Source organism: Colias philodice, chromosome 17 (genome assembly GCF_061535455.1).
Source record: "Colias philodice isolate Cphi_HAF_F1 chromosome 17, ilColPhil1 Martin Lab GWU primary, whole genome shotgun sequence".
NCBI classification, from domain to species: Eukaryota; Metazoa; Arthropoda; class Insecta; order Lepidoptera; family Pieridae; genus Colias; species Colias philodice.
The window spans coordinates 7429228-7448412 of record NC_143102.1 but is presented as its reverse complement, the minus strand read 5'-3'; the positions used below and the strand labels follow the sequence as shown (position 1 = coordinate 7448412).

At 31.0% G+C, this 19185-nt stretch overlaps 2 protein-coding genes across 3 annotated transcripts in view; one reads left to right on the top strand and one right to left on the bottom strand.

The window, feature by feature from the left end:
• LOC149481158 (uncharacterized) overlaps positions 1-19185 on the bottom strand; it is a 273145-nt gene that overhangs the window by 15367 nt on the left and 238593 nt on the right. The window lies entirely within an intron of this gene.
• LOC149481167 (uncharacterized) lies at positions 8154-9124 on the top strand. The gene is made up of 2 exons (XM_089705675.1): positions 8154-8258; positions 8657-9124. Exon 2 carries the CDS (start codon positions 8662-8664, stop codon positions 8971-8973), a length of 312 nt encoding a protein of 103 aa, XP_089561801.1. The 5' UTR covers positions 8154-8258; positions 8657-8661; the 3' UTR covers positions 8974-9124.

Here is a 19185-nt window from a genome sequence, read left to right as displayed (position 1 = left end):
TCGTCATTTACTAAAATTGAAGGTTTTTCGTCCTAGTATAAAAGTTGTCTGGATCCCATTTTATACTCAATCTATAGTATAATACTATAGATATCATGTGAAACGTGACTTGGAAAAAAATTATTCAAATAAATCACAAAATAAAAATTTGAAACAATCTTAAAAGTTACGAAAAGCCTAATTATACGTCAAAATGACGCACAACATCCTCTTTATAACCAAATTGCGGAATTTACCTGGATGAGCCAACTATGTACTGCTAGGTCTAGACGGCTAATAAGTTGGTTCTGGATTTTGCAGCGACTCAATGGTAAATATAGAAGAGTTCATACGTCAAATTTACGTAGATTGGACTTCTAGGGTTAAATGCATAAATACCTAAATTTTGTTTTGTTTTTATTATCTAATAACGATAAAAAAACCCGTTGATTTCATTCGTTTTTCAAGCTACGTGCATAGTTTTTCCACTAAAATGCCTCAATTGAGTCAAATTAAACGTCAAATTTACGTAGATTGGACTTCTAGGGTTAAATGCATAAATACCTAAATTTTGTTTTGTTTTTATTATCTAATAACGATAAAAAAACCCGTTGATTTCATTCGTTTTTCAAGCTACGTGCATAGTTTTTCCACTAAAATGCCTCAATTGAGTCATAAAGTACACAAATTTCAAGCATAATAAGTCACATCATTTCTATAAAACCAAAACTGGCAATAATATAAGTCGTGTTGTGCGACTATGAACATAGTGCATAAGGGCATAAGTCGTTATATTGCAAAGAGTAAAAAAAAAAGTATGTGAATACATTGAGTTATTCCATGAAGTACTCGTTCATAAGGCCACAACTACAAAAAAACACGAAAAAAGTTTATTTATGGGGTTGTTACAATATGTGTTCATATGTAAAAATATAGTCTAACATCATATCTTACACATACAAGCTTAAAATTTTGAATTAATAAAGATTTAGTATTGATATATAGTTTTTTGTCTCTCCTGAAAAGTGCTGTTTTTGAGTTATTCCCTTATTCACTGGAGGCACAGAATTATGGAGGAAATAACATTTGTATTCCTTTTTTTCATATAAATGATAGTGAAATTCAACTTCCTTTGTCTACATACTTGTAGATATATTGAGGAATGATTATCATTTTAAAAAATATAGCTAGTAATAAAAAAAACCGCCTGAATTTAACAAAGAATGCCTTAGTCGACTCATCATAAGTTCTTGACTATTATCTAGTTCATGGTTACTTCACCTTAAAATAAATATTCTATCTATTATCCTTAACCGAGTTCATTTTTGTTTTAATCAGTTTAATAACCGTTTAAAGTTATTATTATTATTTTTTAGTTGGTTTGGAAATTCGATTTCTAATGTAAAATTACAAAAATTGTTCCTAATTTGAGTGTCTAAATTAATATTTTTAGCCCGCAGTTTCGCTGGTGCAGTCAAAGGCAATACCCGTAGGAATGAATATTTCACCGCGTTAAAAAATAGCCTATATCACTCTCTTGCCTCGTATCTATCTCCAGCCAAAAAAAAATTGGTTGTCTGTAAAGTCAGTTTACTGACGATAGTTGAACGTGACAACGTCCGATTGTGCTTCTTTGTCGCTCGTTCCGCGCTCTCGCTCGCACTTCACGCCTTACATGGAACGCCTCAGAGCGAGGTAACGCCGCATGAGTCATGTTTTTTCGTGCGTGCAGCTGGCTCTATCGAATTATAAGACGTTGTCACGTCAAAAAATCATACCAAAAATCACTACACTACAGATTACTAACTTGCCGAAATATCTTTACGTTGCGACGTGAAAGAAATACAAACAATCACACTTTCGCAATTGTATTATTAGTAAAGATTAATTATAACCATGCCATTTATGATTTTAAGCTACTTAAGTACTGAGAATCAGCACAAAATACAAATACCTCTATTTAAAATTTAAATCAAATATGTTATTTCGCGCTGAATATGAAAATATACTATGATATTGAACCTACGTCATAAGGATAAAATAGGATATGCGCTTAAAATACATAAAAGCAGATTCATGGCTTTTATTTATAAACATAAAATTGTAATGCACGTAAATTATCTTTTACAACTTACGGAATCTGTAATCATTCCATTGATTTCAGGTATTAGTAAAGGTAAACAAGATTTATGAACATGTGATGATATTCCTGCGTTCATCGAAAATAAATTACATGATAGTAAGTTATTTTGAGGGTAAGATAGTTAATTCTCGCTGCAACTCTGTTGCGTATCTGAACTCTATATATAACTGAAAAATAATTTCATTTCTACTACTGTTACATTTGGGGATAATATTTTAATAAAAATAACTCGTAATACGATATTTTTATAGTTTCAAACCATGGTCTCTTTAACGTATTAATATTATATTTGCAACACTATTAAAAATATCCTGCTAATCTGAAATAAGATTTGAGCATTTAAAGAGGTTATTTCTGTTCAAAGTTGCTAACATAGGTATTTAATATTCTCAGCATTTAAGAATAAAACGTGACTATTTTCTAAATAGGTACACCTGTAACTTTTAGGACTTACCTTTTTTCATGAAAGTTGTACTCAGATATTATTTTTAATGGTCCATTACATACATAAAGACATCTCATATTATACTTTGCGTGCGCCTTTGGCATTATAACCAAAATATGCAAGGTTCAATCCTTGGTTGAGTAAAGCTGTAAAGTATTAGTGAAGAGATTAAACGTTTGAGTAAGGAAAATCGATAAGTGAAACAGTATGAATAATGTATCTACTAACGAAAGCGGGACTTCATTTATCCCGATTGATAATGTATTATGTAACACACACGATAGAAAGAGTCTAATCCTATTCACAGCTTTGCATTTTAAAAAAGAGGCAATTTATTGCACAATTGTACAACTATATCCCAAAACTGTGTTATTGTAATAGCATGGAATTAAGTCTGAAAGAATAAAGTAATATTTTTTATACACATTTTTTGTTTTACTTTCCTTCTTCCGCTCTCACACTTTAGAAAGGCCTCATACTTACCTGGAACTGATTTCTATTAAGTAGGTTATGCCAAACGTAAAATATATTTGTACCTAATTAACGTAGGTAAATCCCTAAGCTTCTATTACTGCCGTTGCACATTGAAGATGAAATCCATACTAATATTATAAATGCGAAAGTAACTCTGTCTGTCTGTATGTAACTCAATCACGCCTAAACTACTAAACCAATTTTCATTAAATTTGGTATGGAGATATTTTGATACCCGAGAATGGACATAGGCTACCCTTTATTGCGAAATATGTACCACGGGCGAAGCCGGGGCGGACCACTAGTATACTATAAATATAATTTATACGCACCACAACATCATAAATCATTTGAAATATATGTATTTCATATTCGTGTTAGCATATAGTTGGTTCTGTGGTCTAAATTACTCTAGGCAGAACCGCAAGCAATATCCGCTTCATAGTTCAGCATCTTGCGAATGTAACAAGGAGATTGTACTGGTCTTGAATTGTATTAATAGTACTAAATATCTTAATTATATTTCAAAATGTAACAATTATTATTTTTTTACAAAAGACTAAAACTCTTGCAGAGGATGAGAACGTGACCAATTCGAAGGATTTCAAATTAAAAAGTAATCATCAAAATCGGTTCCCAAACTAGCCCCAAAAAATAAAAATACAGACAGACGAGATGAAAACCTCCTCCTTTTTTTGAAGTCGGTTGATAAGTATTAATAAATTTTATTAATAATGTTTCTGTGATTATTGAATGAATTTATTAACTATGAGACATTTAGACAGTTTCTACTGAATTTTGTTATCTTTGTACGGAAATCCGATGTTTCATAGGCGTGATTAAATTGCGATATTTAATAGTTTACAAGAACTTAATTATTACACATTAGTAAACATGACTCGTTTAGTTAAAAAAGTGAATTATATCCTTAAATAATCGTGAATTAATTATATTCAACAATATTCTAAATGTTACCACGCCTGTGTCGTTATTTTTACATTTCATTCCTCAGTGATTTTATTGGCATTTGATACATCAAAAGGAAAATGTATTTAGAAAAAGTTAGAAACAACTCCAAAACTCATACAAATGAATGAATCAAATATTTACATCTAACGTTTAGATTGTCGAAAAAGAACGGAACAACTTCCTCTCGTCTTTTTGTTAGACATGATTAAATTACTGCTAAATGGCGTGGAATTTGTTATAAAAATGTATTTATAACGTATCCACTTGAAATAATTCTAAATATAGATCTTTTATGAGTATATTCACTGTGTGATAACGAACCTACTACAAAATAATTTGTAGATGTTATAAAAAAAGAACACCAAAAATATATCTACGAAAACAAATGATCGTAAAAGATATCCTTATTAAGAAACAAAGCTTTGGGTCCACTAAAAAATGTCTGTTCGTAATAAAAATGAGAACTACTTGTAAAATCTAGAGCGATTGACATTAATCATGAGACAAATATTATTTTGTTTAACTGTAGGTACTCATAATATTATTACGTTTGGGTTATTGCCCGCATTTGTATAAATAACTTTTGACATCACAATGATAACACGGAAACTGTCTGAATTCCCGTAATATTAATCACAAGAATTTACGTAGTCTACAACATGCATTGTTATTATGATGAATTTCCCATACTATAAATAAATAAAATTATTTCGATTAACTGAAATCTAAGTATTTAAGGTATAATATACACAACCCATTATGATATATACCTACTTAGCTTTTATATACACTAAGTATAGGATTGTTATAATTGTCTCTTGAACAGTGGGTATGTTTAGATATCGTATCAATTTTTAAATGCAAAATCAATAACTGCCTTTACAAAGCAATACAAATATTAACCTTCGTGGAGAACGGCTTGATTATAAAATTTGCTCTTCTTTCTATAATGCTTCATAGAAAAGTTGAGAACATTTCAGTTCTAGGAAGTCTAATATCCTCTGTTATCTATATTATAGCTTAAATTCAATATATAAGGAAAAAGTTAAATGAATTGAGATCTATTTCATAAATCGGGAACATAAAATTTTCAATTATCAGAACATAATCAAGAGATTTTTTTCAAAAATGTGTCTTGTACCATTACAAGCAAGACTGTAAAAATATATGTGGTATAATTAATAATCGCTTACACTGTATTTTTCCTTTCTAATCCATCAGGGCCCGGAATCACAGACATAATAGAAAATCTATTGTGTCGCGGTCGGATCTGGCCGTTCGGGGTTCAATGGGCTAAGATTTAGAACGCTAGTAATATAATAATATGTAGGATATGTTCCACTTTGTATAGTATATACTATACTAGTATATAGTATACAGGTGTTTTAAATCCTGTTGGTATTTCAATAGAAGCATGTTATATAGAATATAACAATGTGGAAGATTACAATAGGCACCTGAGTTTGTGGTTTAAATACGATCAATATTTCCTTTAATACTAAACAATTAAAGGTCAGATAGGAATCTTATAAAGAATCGTGATCCGAGGTTTTATATCGTGCGAATTATAAAACAATAACGTCACAAACTGAATCATTTTTCTAATTAAATCCTCTTTTAAATATCTCTGAACTGTAGAAATATTTTTGTATCATTTTTCTGATTTTAATTATACAAAAGACAAAGGGGAATAGCAGAATGTTTTAGTATAAAATTTGTCTTTTTAATACTAGCATAATATTATAAAGGATAGCTGTGAAATATTTTTTAGAAGTCTTTTTGTAAGTCTTTGATTTCCATAAATAATGAATTGTTATTTCCCAGGATAATTGATTTATCATTCCTTTGAATGTGAAAGTTATTGATGAAAGATAAATTACCAATTAAAATGTTTTGTTTCATATTTATTTTGTAAGTGAAAATGATGATATTCTCTACGAAAATACTGTAATTTAGTATTTTTCCGTTGTTGATTTTATAAAACGTTTTTGATTGATTATGAATAATTATTACCAACAGGTCCTAAGGTTTGTTTGTTATTAATTGAAATTTTATACGATTCATTATTATTATAATTAATATAAAATATATTAATTGGATATTTCAAAGGTATATAAATATAACAATTCGCGGGAATTCCTGTGACATGGTTAGATATACGGACGCTTGTAAAATATAATAAAATCAACTAATGAGCTAAATAAGTTATTGTTAAATCATTAACTGCTAGTTAGAAGTTCCTGCAGACCTGCAACTGTCTTCCGGTTCCCTGATCACATAATTTCCGGCTATATCAATATCTTCGGATGTAGTTTCATCGGATATTATAATTATTATATGAATTATATAATACTTATCCCTTATGAGGTGTTATAGTAATTTTTTCTACAATTAAATAAATATATTTTTTTACTAGCTTCCGCCCGCGGCTACCCGGCGTGGTGTTTTGATAAAAGGTTATGTTCTTTCTCAGGGTCTAAAGATTGTCTGTGCCAAATTTCATCAAAGTCGGTTGAGAGGTTTAAGCGGGAAAGCGTAACATACAGACAGACAGAGTTACTTTCGCATTTATAATATTAGTAGGGATAGTAGGGACTAGTAGGGATATTAGTAGGGATAATACCTAAACAAAACGATTTCGGTCATGCAATCTGTCAATACTGATACACCTAGCATTAAAAGTGTCCACTGTATGCCGTTCTTTGTAAGAAAGGTTACTCATTTTTATCAGAATTAGGGTTTTTAAGCCAATACATATTATTGCTACGAAAGTAGTTTATGTATCTCTATAGATACATACCTGACAAAGTGTACAAAGTGCCATCCTGTACCTATGTACAGGATGGCACTTTGTAATACTAAAAATAAAATAAAAAATATTTTACTTACCTATAATTTACCTTGTATATTTTGCCGTCAGCCATTATGCTCAAATTTGATATGGATAAGCATATTAATGATTCTACATGAAAATAAACGAAAACACCACTAGGTTTTGCTAGAATTTCTGTAGCTTATGTACCATTCTGGTACATGAGCTACAATACTGCCAAGTTTAACTAAAATACGTTCAGTAGTTTTGGTATAATTTAGTAACAAGCATCCACGTGCTTTATAACATACTCTCAGTCAAGTTTACTTTCTCTTCAGTCCCTTTTAAACATATGTATCAAGAAAGATATAATTATTTTAATTATATACATATTTTTTAGCTTTATTTTATTAATATAAAAACAAAAACAAATATTTTACGACTTTTAATAGACCCTTCTCATGTGGGACAGCCTTATCCCGTTTCATTTTAATAAATACACAAAGCCTTTTGTCAAAAGTTTATTATGCAGTAAAAATGAAAGATCCATGCAGAAAGCGACATAAAAAAGCCCGCCTAATTTGTCTGTGAATACAAAGCCGGTTTTTAATACAATAAGCTCGCGTGCGCTTTCCGCGATGATTCAGTAAAAACGCCCAATTTAAAGTGAACTAGTAGTACATGTTATCTTCATAGAACGAGAGGTCAAGCTAAAATGGACGTTGTTACAGTATCATGTCGTGGATTGTGTGACGTCACGGTCCGGAAAGATATGAGTATCCCCGCGTGACGTGTAAAAGTGGGTTTTACGTTGCCTTACGAATGCTTAGAATAGACCCATATTGAATAATTATTTGTTAATGTAGGTCATGGTTTTATATTTATGGAAAGAATGCAAGTTAATGGCTTTCTTGGTAATATACGCTGAAGTAAGATAGTATGTAATATTGGAAAATTATATATTATGTGGTTTTAGTAGTGGTATATTTTATAGTAAATTCTATTTATAGGATTCTTATTTAGTAGTAATCAAATACAGAATTATTACTACAATTGATTTCAATAAGTTGACATAGAGCTTATTATGTAAAAATAATTCGATCAATTTTTATTGTAATTAGGGACGATAAATATTGTGTTTGTGTACTAAAATAAGATTCATTAAAAAAGCTAACATAAATACACCTAGATAAAATCATATTAATTGCATTATATTACCAATACAATAAATTCCATCTATTTCCACTTAACGGTTTAAGTGTATGTGCCGGGTCGTGAGATTCGAAGGTCTATGGCACGTGACGTAGCGATAAGGTGTGTATTCGTTGATATTTATACGAGTTCTCTTACAATTGCATTCATAACGAGCTTGGACATCAGAAACATAGCACGTGCCTTGTAACAGGATTATTACCACAATTTAATACGAATAAAAGGTAAACAATACATTTATTTAGCGTTTATTAATAGTACGATAGTGTTAGTTTTAGCTTATGATGGTTTTATTATAAATTTTTTCGGTTTTGTTAATGTAATATTAGTTTAGATAAATTACAGTATTTCATAAAATATTATTTTAATGCTAGGTATTAATAAAAATAAATTTAAAATGCTTTTTTAATTCCTTATTAATAATTGTAAAATATACAATATATTTTAATATTAGGTATACCTAGGTAGATATACCTAATGTAGGTACATTATTTGATATTTACTCCATAAATTTAAAATACTCTTCAAATTACCACCAATGAAAATATTATGTATTTTTCAAAATGCCCTATCAAAATTGTAAAATATACAACATCACTAATAATTATTTCATTCTTTACAGAAACAATGGCTGCCCTCAAGATTATAATTGCCCTAGCGCTCATCATCGCCTTAACAGAAGCGCAGAGACCATTCTACGCTGGTCTTCGTCCCATCGGATATCCAGAAGTAGAATCCAACAGCCTTAACAACCGTTTTGGAGAGGACTCCGGGGCTCCGATAGAAGCCAGAGGCGATGGTAATCTAATCAACAGACTGAACCAACTGCCTGAAGACCGTAGACCCTTCTGGTTCTTAAACTCAAAGCAGTACGACGATCTAAGGAAGAACCCTCAAACATACCCTGTAAGGCCAAGCGGGTTTGTTAGCGGTCGTTGATTGAAGAAGAATTTTCAGAAGTAGGCTGTGATAGTGTATTCCAGTATTGTTAGGATAAGTTCTAGTGCCATATTGTTAATGAGTTCTTCATTATTGAGTTTGCAAGTTGTTGTAATTGTATTTCGAAATAAATGTTTTCTTGTTGAATGAATATCTGTCTATTTTATTATATTACATTAATTATTCTTTTAGACAGGAGTAAAAGTAATAACTTTTGTTCGTGTTCACATTATGTAATTAGAGTTGAAAACAGGAACTATTTACGATATTTAGTTACCAATAAATAAGAAAATTATTGACCTATTATTAAAAAGTGAAGTCCCATGTCCCCTAGTGGGGTAAGGGGCAAAGAGATTTTATGAAAGTTTTCAAGCAAAATTTCATCACACTAAACTATTGGTATATGGTAAATATGTTCAGCATGTTTAAATAAACAATTTTATACAAAGAAAACGTTTACAGGTTACACTTAGTGCTTGCAATTTATCTTGATTAACACTGAATTCCAGCTATTCAACGAGGAATTTAATTTAAAATTTTATAACGATGCCGTTCTTTTGTAGTTTTTACATGCTTCTGTAAGTATTTTTGTAGAAAACTTTAAAGAATTACTTGCAAGAAGGCTTTTTAAATCCTTATATTATTTTTAAATCAGTTAATATGAAACATAAAAATAATACTTAATGCAATAGTTATACTTTTCCAAAAAAGTTCCCGCAGTACATAAATAAATGAATGATTTATTTTACATTACTATTTCTTTCGTATTTTTTTTAATATAAATAAAAAAAATATAAGTATTAAGTATAAATATCAAAACAATTATCATTCAAGTTTTATATCGATGAAATTATCATTCAAGTTTTATATCGATGATTACTTTACTCTGCATCTTTGCAAGCAATACAGTACTTTAGAAATCAAATTCCTATTAGACCTTAAGTGTAATTGCAAAAGGATACCCTGGATAATGGATTCAGGCTAGTGTGTAAGCTTGGTTGAACGTCTAGTAAATATTCTAGGAAGTAAATAGATACAGTTTATTACATTTAGAGATGAATAGTGCGCCTATGAAGTAAGTTAAACATATTGGGTCACTGGGTGCAGTCGGGCTGGGCCATATATGGAGTTGCAAAATAAAAAATGAAATTTATCCTCGTATAAAATTTGTACTTATTACTCATCAAGAAGGTTTAAAAACCAACCTTGTTTTGTCCTCAAACAAGGTTGTTAATGGAAAACATAGCCCTCATTATTGACTAAATAGGTACATAAACATTGTTGTCTCTGGTCACGTCAATTACGGAGGAAAGTATCTTCAAAAGAAATGTTATTTTCTTCCCTATATTTCTATATCCACTTAAAATATACAATATGATTTCAAAGGGATAGTAAATATCTAAAATGTTTAATAATAAAGTTTCAGGAATCAAATGTTTAGTATTTGCACTTAGATCAGGGTCATCTTAGTTGAAGGTTTCTTACGCATCTTTATTCATATCTACGATTTAACAAGCTGAATTTATTCATGAACATTAAGCACATTATCTTTCAGGCGAAATTATATTTAGGTTTGATGTTAGGTTTCAGAATAAATATTTAAATTCCGCAATATTGTGTTAGTTTTTGTTTGTGTTTGATGTTTTGTGATGGCACCTTGAAAATTTAAAGTAAATAAACTTTTAGGGAAATTTTATTTGTACACAAATGAAAAGCTTAGTAAAAATTAATAATTAATGTGTCTCATAGAGCTTCGCACCTCACAGTGACACTGTTAAATATTACCTTACTAGAGCCAACTAAAACTGTTAAATAACAAACAGCTTTAGTTATGGATACTAACTAAATCTGTTTGTTATTTAACATTTTTTAATAAGTTTACGCTTCCATAACCAATTGGTAATAATTAATAATGCAGTGTATTAATGCGCTTCATTAGATTAAGTAGGTATAATTCATATTTTGAAAATATTAAGAATATTTCTTACTAGCGGTCCGCCCCGGCTTCGCCTGTGGTACATATTTCGCAATAAAAGGTAGCCTATGTTCTTTCTCAGGGTCTAAAGATTATCTGTGCCAAATTTCATCAAAATCGGTCCAGTAGTTTATGCGTGAAAACCATACATACATACATACAAACCTTTCCTCTTTATAATATTATATTTCTTATAATATTTACAAATTTTGCTACCTCAGATTAATTCTGAGGTAGCAATTATTATTATTGTTTTAAATAAATATCAATTCCCGATTAGTCGAGGAAAGATTCACCACATTCTTCCGATGTTCAGCTTGATCTTCAAATATAAGTAATATGATATGATTGTTGGTTGAGAAAATATTACGGAGACATTAATTTTTTTCATTGTTATATGAACTACAGCAACGTTTGTTATAAAATTGCTAAGGAGAAAATACTCCGTTACATTATTATACTTTTTGTAAATAAGTAAAAAGTATATGTCAAATTGATAAACAGTTACTTAAACCGCAACGATTGCCCGCATACGGCATAGACCGTGTGGCCTCATTTTATTCGATAACAAATTTATAGCATTTTACACCAATATAATTTGTATGTATAAAGGTTAAAGGATTGTTTTCTGATACCAGTCCACGTACCATAATGTCTTAAAGCTACTGCTTTGCATTTTTCAACTACGGAAATAATACTACAATATGTAGATACAAGTAGGGAAACTTCATACAAACGTTCGAAATGGCTCACGCACACAAGCAAGCGTGTTTACGAGAGTCGTAAGGGTATTCTTAGACCTAATTCACACGAGAGCTTTTTTAACGTCCGTTAAAAAAGCGTCCAAATAGAACAAATGCATTCCCAAGTATATGTTCACACGTCAGCGCTTTTAAAGCGCGACGCTTTTTTATCGCGCAGTGTTCTATTTTCAACGCTCGGCGTTGGGCGTTAAATAAAATAGACCATAGGAAACTTCTTACTATTATTCAGACGAGCGCTAAAAAAGCGCCGGCGCTGCGTTCAGTATGCCGCACGCTCGCTCAGCGGTCGCACGTGTTTGTTGTGCTTATAATCATCAGAAAATCGATACGATGTCGTGGATTGTTGATCCCGAACTATTAATTATAGATGTGGAGTCTCGTCCGTTCCTGTATTCAAAATCGTTATAGACATTTGAAAATAATTAAAAAAAATTCCGGGGTATTGCCTTAACTCTTCGTACAGTGTCACAAACTGCCCTTTTAAGTATCTCTGTTCATTTAGAGGATGTACCCAGAATGCCTTTTGTTTTATTTTTCGTCTTTTAATAACACAAATCGCTAGTGCCATTAATTTAGCAGAAACCATTTCCACGTCTTACTGAAGCCAGAGACGAGACATGAGTGATTTTAAAGCGTTAGTATGAACAACCACAGAGAGAACGTTTAAAAAGCGCCAACGCCGGGTTTTAACGCAACGCTTTTTTAACTCTCGTGTGAATGAGGTCTTATATCATAATAAACACGCTTGCTTGTGTGCGTGAGCCATGTCGAACGTTTGTATAAAGTTTCCCTACTGGTTGTACTTGTATTGTGATAATACTTTATTTTCATAGTGGAAAAATGACACCGCTATCGTATAGCACACACACTATCACTTATCACTTTCCCACACTGGAAACAATAGAGCTATAAGACCTCTTAGGTTATAAAACTGATTATAAAAGGAATTCCTTGCCTGCCTTCTATGTTAAAAGCTATGAATTTATTCTATGCTGCATGAAAGAAGAACGAACTAAAGCCCAAGATTACATAATAGTAAAATAGTTGTCAGTTCTACGCAATTTTTCTTCATCTCTCTTGTGTTATTGAATTTCATCTATTGAGACGTGAGCGCGAAGCAAATAGTGTACTACTCTTTATAAACTAAACTGTGAAATCAGCTACATAATATTTAAATAAATTTAAAATACATTTACTGTGAGCATCACTATCTTTACGTGTAGGTATGGTACTGAGATAACCATTTCAAATTGAAGGTTTCCAAAGGCATTTTCAGTATTCATTTCTCACTACAGAATTGGCAAGAATAATTTGACCTAGATGGATGTTTTGTGTATTGGCGTATTCTATACGTTATGCGTCGCAAATGAGTTTAAGAAGCGTGTATTTATCATGAGGTAGAAAATAACCATCAAATATAAAGATTTATTATTGAATGGTTAAGACATACATTAACATATTTCATGTACCTAGGTACATCTAGAGTACATATATATCTAGATATAAAAAGTGGGTATCATGTTTTTTTTAGAATTCCGTATTTTTCATATAATGTGTCATTGATTTCAGTTATGAATGTTTCAATTAAGCGTTGTTCATTCGATGACGCTACATTGAACATATCTTAGGCATTATTGTAAGTAGGCCAGTAGAAATCGACACTAAAAAACCCTAAATTCGCAAAGCACGATGTAGATTTGAATTTTTGGTATGTTGTTTGGATCAGTTAGGGTGATGTAAATCCCAATTTGCAACTTCGAAAAAGTTGTGCTCGCTGCGCACCACGTGATAAACTGCGAAAATTTTGGACTTTTTTCACTTTTTGCTCTAAAAGTCATAAACTATGCGTTTCCGACAAGTATGATTCAGTACATAAATTAAGGTTATTAAATTTGCAACAATTTAAGCCTAACCGCAGCTCTCTAAACCTTATAACGACTAAACTGTGGCCATTCGAAGATGGTTCATTTTTCCGGAAATATTGAAATTTTTAGTTTTGCTCCCGTTTGAAGCAAAATATTGGCAAAAACCGCTCGTTCTATGAGAAGTTCGTATAATAAAGTTGTAGTGCATTTAATTTTCTTTCATAAGAGCATAGAACAAAGTCTGTGAGACAAATAGTTCACTCACAATATCTGAAAAACAAAAAGAAGGTAGAAATAGATTTTTAAAGAATTGAAACTGAGGGCATATAAAATCATAAAAAGGATAATACTTTTTCATTTGCAGGATAGGTAATTAACAAAATTACAAAGATAATTAAATTTGCAACAATTTAAGCCTAACCGCAGCTCTCTAAACCTTATAACAACTAAGCTGTGGCCTTTCAAAGATAGTCAGTTTTTCCCGAAATTTTCAAATTTTTAGTTTTGCTCCCGTTTGAACCAAAATATTGGCAAAACCGCTCGTTCTATGAGAAGGTCATAAAATAAAGTTGTAGAAAATTTAATTCTGTTAATTACCTATCCTGCAAATGAAAAAGTATTATCCTTTTTATGATTTTATATGCCCTCAGTTTCAATTCTTTAAAAATCTATTTCTACCTTCTTTTTGTTTTTCAGATATTGTGAGTGAACTATTTGTCTCACAGACTTTGTTCTATGCTCTAATGAAAGAAAATTAAATGCACTACAACTTTATTATACGATTTTCTCATAGAAAGAGCGGTTTTTGCCAATATTTTGGTTCAAACGGGAGCAAAACTAAAAATTTGAAAGTTTCGGGAAAAACTGACTATCTTTGAAAGGCCACAGCTTAGTTGTTATAAGGTTTAGAGAGCTGCGGTTTGGCTTAAATTGTTGCAAATTTAATTAGCTTTGTAATTTTGTTAATTACCTATCCTGCAAATGAAAAAGTATTATTCTTTTTATGATTTTATATGCTCTCAGTTTCAATTCTTTAAAAATCTATTTCTACCTTCTTTTTGTTTTTCAGATATTGTGTGTGAAATATTTGTCTCACAGACTTTGTTCTATGCTCTTATGAAAGAAAATTAAATGCACTACAACTTTATTATACGAACTTCTCATAGAACGAGCGGTTTTTGCCAATATTTTGCTTCAAACGGGAGCAAAACTAAAAATTTCAATATTTCCGGAAAAATGAACCATCTTCGAATGGCCACAGTTTAGTCGTTATAAGGTTTAGAGAGCTGCGGTTAGGCTTAAATTGTTGCAAATTTAATAACCTTAATTTATGTACTGAATCATACTTGTCGGAAACGCATAGTTTATGACTTTTAGAGCAAAAAGTGAAAGAAGTCCAAAATTTTCGCAGTTTATCACGTGGTGCGCAGCGAGCACAACTTTTTCGAAGTTGCAAATTGGGATTTACATCACCCTAACTGATCCAAACAACATACCAAAAATTCAAATCTACATCGTGCTTTGCGAATTTAATGTTAATTTCCACTGGCCTAAAGCAGTAATTTCAAATAACGTGGTTATAATACCAATAATAAAATTGGAGTGTTTGTACCAAATATTAAAATAACCACCTTTTACTAAATTCATATGAATGATTACACGGTACTAATGGAAATAATAAGTAAATAAAAACAATTATGTGGTTATTAAAAATAAAGGGGATCTCACACAGGTATTCGCAAAGTTACCTTTTACATCGTGATTGCAAAATGACTTCCCTTTTAAGTACACCACGTTGCATAAAAAATCTATTCCAGAAATAAATCTAATAAAAAGCGACATAGACGCATTATCCATGAAGTAAATAATTTATCAAATAAACCAGTTATTAATAATGGCACGAGTTACATAATTATACCGTTTATTGTGGCTTGCGGTTGGGTTTTGCCCATTTTATTCGCGATCAGCTTTCGATGACTTGCACGTAGTAATTTGTTGCGTGTTCGTATTTTTATCAGTGTTTGTAAATACATATGTGATTCATGTTGGTTATGAAGTATGAGTAGAATTTGGTTTACTTAATGAGGTCATTTACGATGACAGTTTACTAGGTAGTATTTGCATTGGATTTTACGATAGACGTGTTAGTTAACTTGAGAACGGTAAATGTTAGCTTTTTTATAGGTTGTAGTCAATGAAAAGTGAAAAAAAGTAAATTCTTAAAATTTGCTCTTGCTAGATTATCAGCTATTTAATAACAATATTTGAAGGTAAAAATTTAATTAATTTTGCAGCGATAGTATAACAATTATACCTAATAGAGTAGATAGTGTGTAAAAATGCGTCGATATTTGACAAATACTATCTACTCAGGGTAAAGAACAAGGAAAGTTTAAACAATTAGCTAGCGTAAATGAAAACAAGTTTGCTTCCTTCACTTGCTACATCTAATACATAATACTAGGAAGTAATAAAAACTATTTATGCGCTAATCCTATAGCAAATTTTCCTTTTAACCTACTGGGTATTTCCAAACCTTAATACGATTTCAGTTCTATTTATAATTCATGGCTCGTTCTGTGACCGAGGTTTAAGTACGATTTGCAAGTTCAAAGGATATCCTGACTCATAGGTTACTTTAACTGTTTACCTTTGGTTCAGATAAACAAGCAAGGTTTATATTGACTCCATAATGCAATAAAGTATGGTTGGCCGTCGTCCAAGCCGAAACCTCTACAAAGATAAATCATGTTTGGATAATCATTGGTTACGGAATAACCCAGGATTTTGTGAATTAAATGCATCGTTTTTAAATTGACCTGCATGCGGTAAAATCAACGAAATATTTCTGTGTACAAAAAGTAATAAGCAGTTTGAATTGATATTATATTTAGATAACCTTTGTGGTTTTGTTAATTTGATGTTTTGGTGGGATTAAAAATCATCAAATTATTGTTTTCAGTTAAAAATATAATAATAGGTACGATTTAATACATAAGGTACATAATATTAAGGATACTTTTAAAAATTATATGATTGGTTTCATCAAAAAAACTATGAACGCACTAATCTTACAGTGGGATCTTAGACTAATAAGACTTCATCATTTTATAATTACGTATATGCATAAATAATCATCTATTAATTTTATATAAAAAACGTTGTAAAAAATTAGATACGATTTTAATCTAGATACAATATTTAAACAAAAAAGTCCAATCTTATAAAATTAATCTTCTAAAAGAAGAGCGTAAACGAAATTGTTCAACATAGAGTGTCATCGCTCCTTATCTGTCTGTTATATTTATTTTAATACAAGAGTTATGATACTATTAAGATTAAAGACCATTTAAAAGTTTGAGAGTTTAAGAATTTACTTATGGAATCTTTTTAAAAGAGTATTTTAAAGGTTAACCTTTTTCAGCTTAGTTTATGAATAGCACATAACATTCAAAGAATTAAGATATAATACACGACTTCTATCAAATTAAAATTGTATAGCTATATATTTATCCTAGGTATATGTATACCTACCTAAGTGTAAAAACTATGAACGTTTTTATGAGTAGGCTATAGGTAGGTACCATATACGTTACCTTAACCACTAACTACGTTATTGTAACTAGCAATTTTAAAATCATTCGCTTTTTTCGGTGGCAATTAATGTGGTAATTTCATGATTTTCAACTTAAATTTCGTTTTTTATACCTTTTAAAAAGGGTAAGTTTTTCTTGCAATTGTTTGAATTTTTGTAAGACAAAAATGTAAATCTAATATTCTATCTAATCTAATATCTAATAGATTGAAAGATTTTTAATTTCTCCATATTTTTTATGAATGAGGCAAATGCGTCTGACATTGAAACTATTTCTCTATTTACCTTACGTACTGCGTAATAAATTAGGTTATTCGCAATTTTCCTGTTGCTCTTTAAGGCTGCAGTCTAGCAAAATTGCGTTTTCAACAAGTTATTTGACAATTTTTTCCCGGCTAATGAAATGATAAACTGAATTTTTTTTTCTTGTTTATCAATAAGTGTTATATACGCAATGCGCGTGAATTTTTTCACATTTATAAAGTTACTTTATGTTACCTTAATCAGGCCTTCAAGATAAGTCTCTTTCCCCCAAAGACATTTCGAGCTAAGTTTGTGCACTCACTACGTTGCAACCGATTACAATTTACACAATCTGATCAGCGCATTATTATCCTTATATAGTCGTTATTAAAAACTGCTGAATACAATTGCCGAAAAACTTATGATTTTCTTAATTAGAACGTTATAAATTCATTAAATTTCCCATTTTTTGCCTTACAAAATCTATTGATAAATACTGCTAAAAGTTATTTTTTCCATTAATTTATTCGAGTTGGTTGAAGACCAATGAGTATTAATCCTTTAAAAAGTTTTTTTTTTAATTTTGATAATTCTTTAAATATTAAAAAAATATTTAAAATAATTAGGAAAAATCCTAGCGAATTTCTTCAGTCGCGCTCCTTGGGCCGGAGCGTTCTGACGTGTGCTCTACGCTCGATTTTCCTTCATACCGAAGTGAAAGTTGCTCTACTTCATTAAATTTAATATTTTTGTTAATTGATTATTTTTATCTTAGTTTTATGCAAATATTCATATTTTTAAACATTTGATTTCGATATGGAAAATAAACGAAAAAAATATGCGTGTAACTACTAGAAAAAAATTTATCTTCGAACATAAAGTTAATGAAACCAAATAGATTACAAAGGTGATTGGCAACAATTTCTTTATTTTACGGGGTGTCAGTAAAGGGATGTATGTTTCTTCACTACATAAAAACAAAGTCGCTTTATCTGTCCCTATGTCCCTTTGTACGCTTAAATCTTTGAAACTACGCAACGGATTTTGATGTGTTTTTTTTAATAGATAGAGTGATTCAAGAGGAAGGTTTATATGTATAATAACATCCATTAAATAGTGGAGAAGTACTGTTATTTTTGAGGTTTCTAATGTGATGTCGTAAATAATTACATTTTTCCGCTTACATTGCAAACGCAGGCTGAACCCTACGAGTTTTATCAAAATAATGTACTAAGTATTGTACACATTGAAAAGGTCTACAGAAAAGTCCGTGATGGTATATGTCTATCTCTTATGGATAACCCACAATAACTTTTTTTGTCATTTACTTTTTACGACAAATAATGGCTAATTTTCGAAGCGATTTTAACCAATACAGCATTAATCCTTAACCAATTAAATACCTTGAATACATTGTTCATTTAATATAGATCTATATGGCCCTTTACACCGTATGATTTAAGTGAATATTTTCGAAGATAATTGGTCGCGCCAATATAAAAATATACGTAAATATATTCTCGATATGAAAGTGGACTGTATTCAGATCTACGTGGTGTTAGCAAAGAGGGATAGACAGGATCATACGGCACATACCTCGTCGGAGGGAGTAGCGTCCAGAACACACGCGCCGCCACGCGGTCAGGGTCCTCCAGCTCGCGGCGGGCAAGAACGGCGTCCAGTCCCACACTCCACACAAACACACACGCGGCGGTGAGCGCGACCAAGGGCCGGGGCACGGGATACCCCGGTGGTGTTACAAGGGCACAA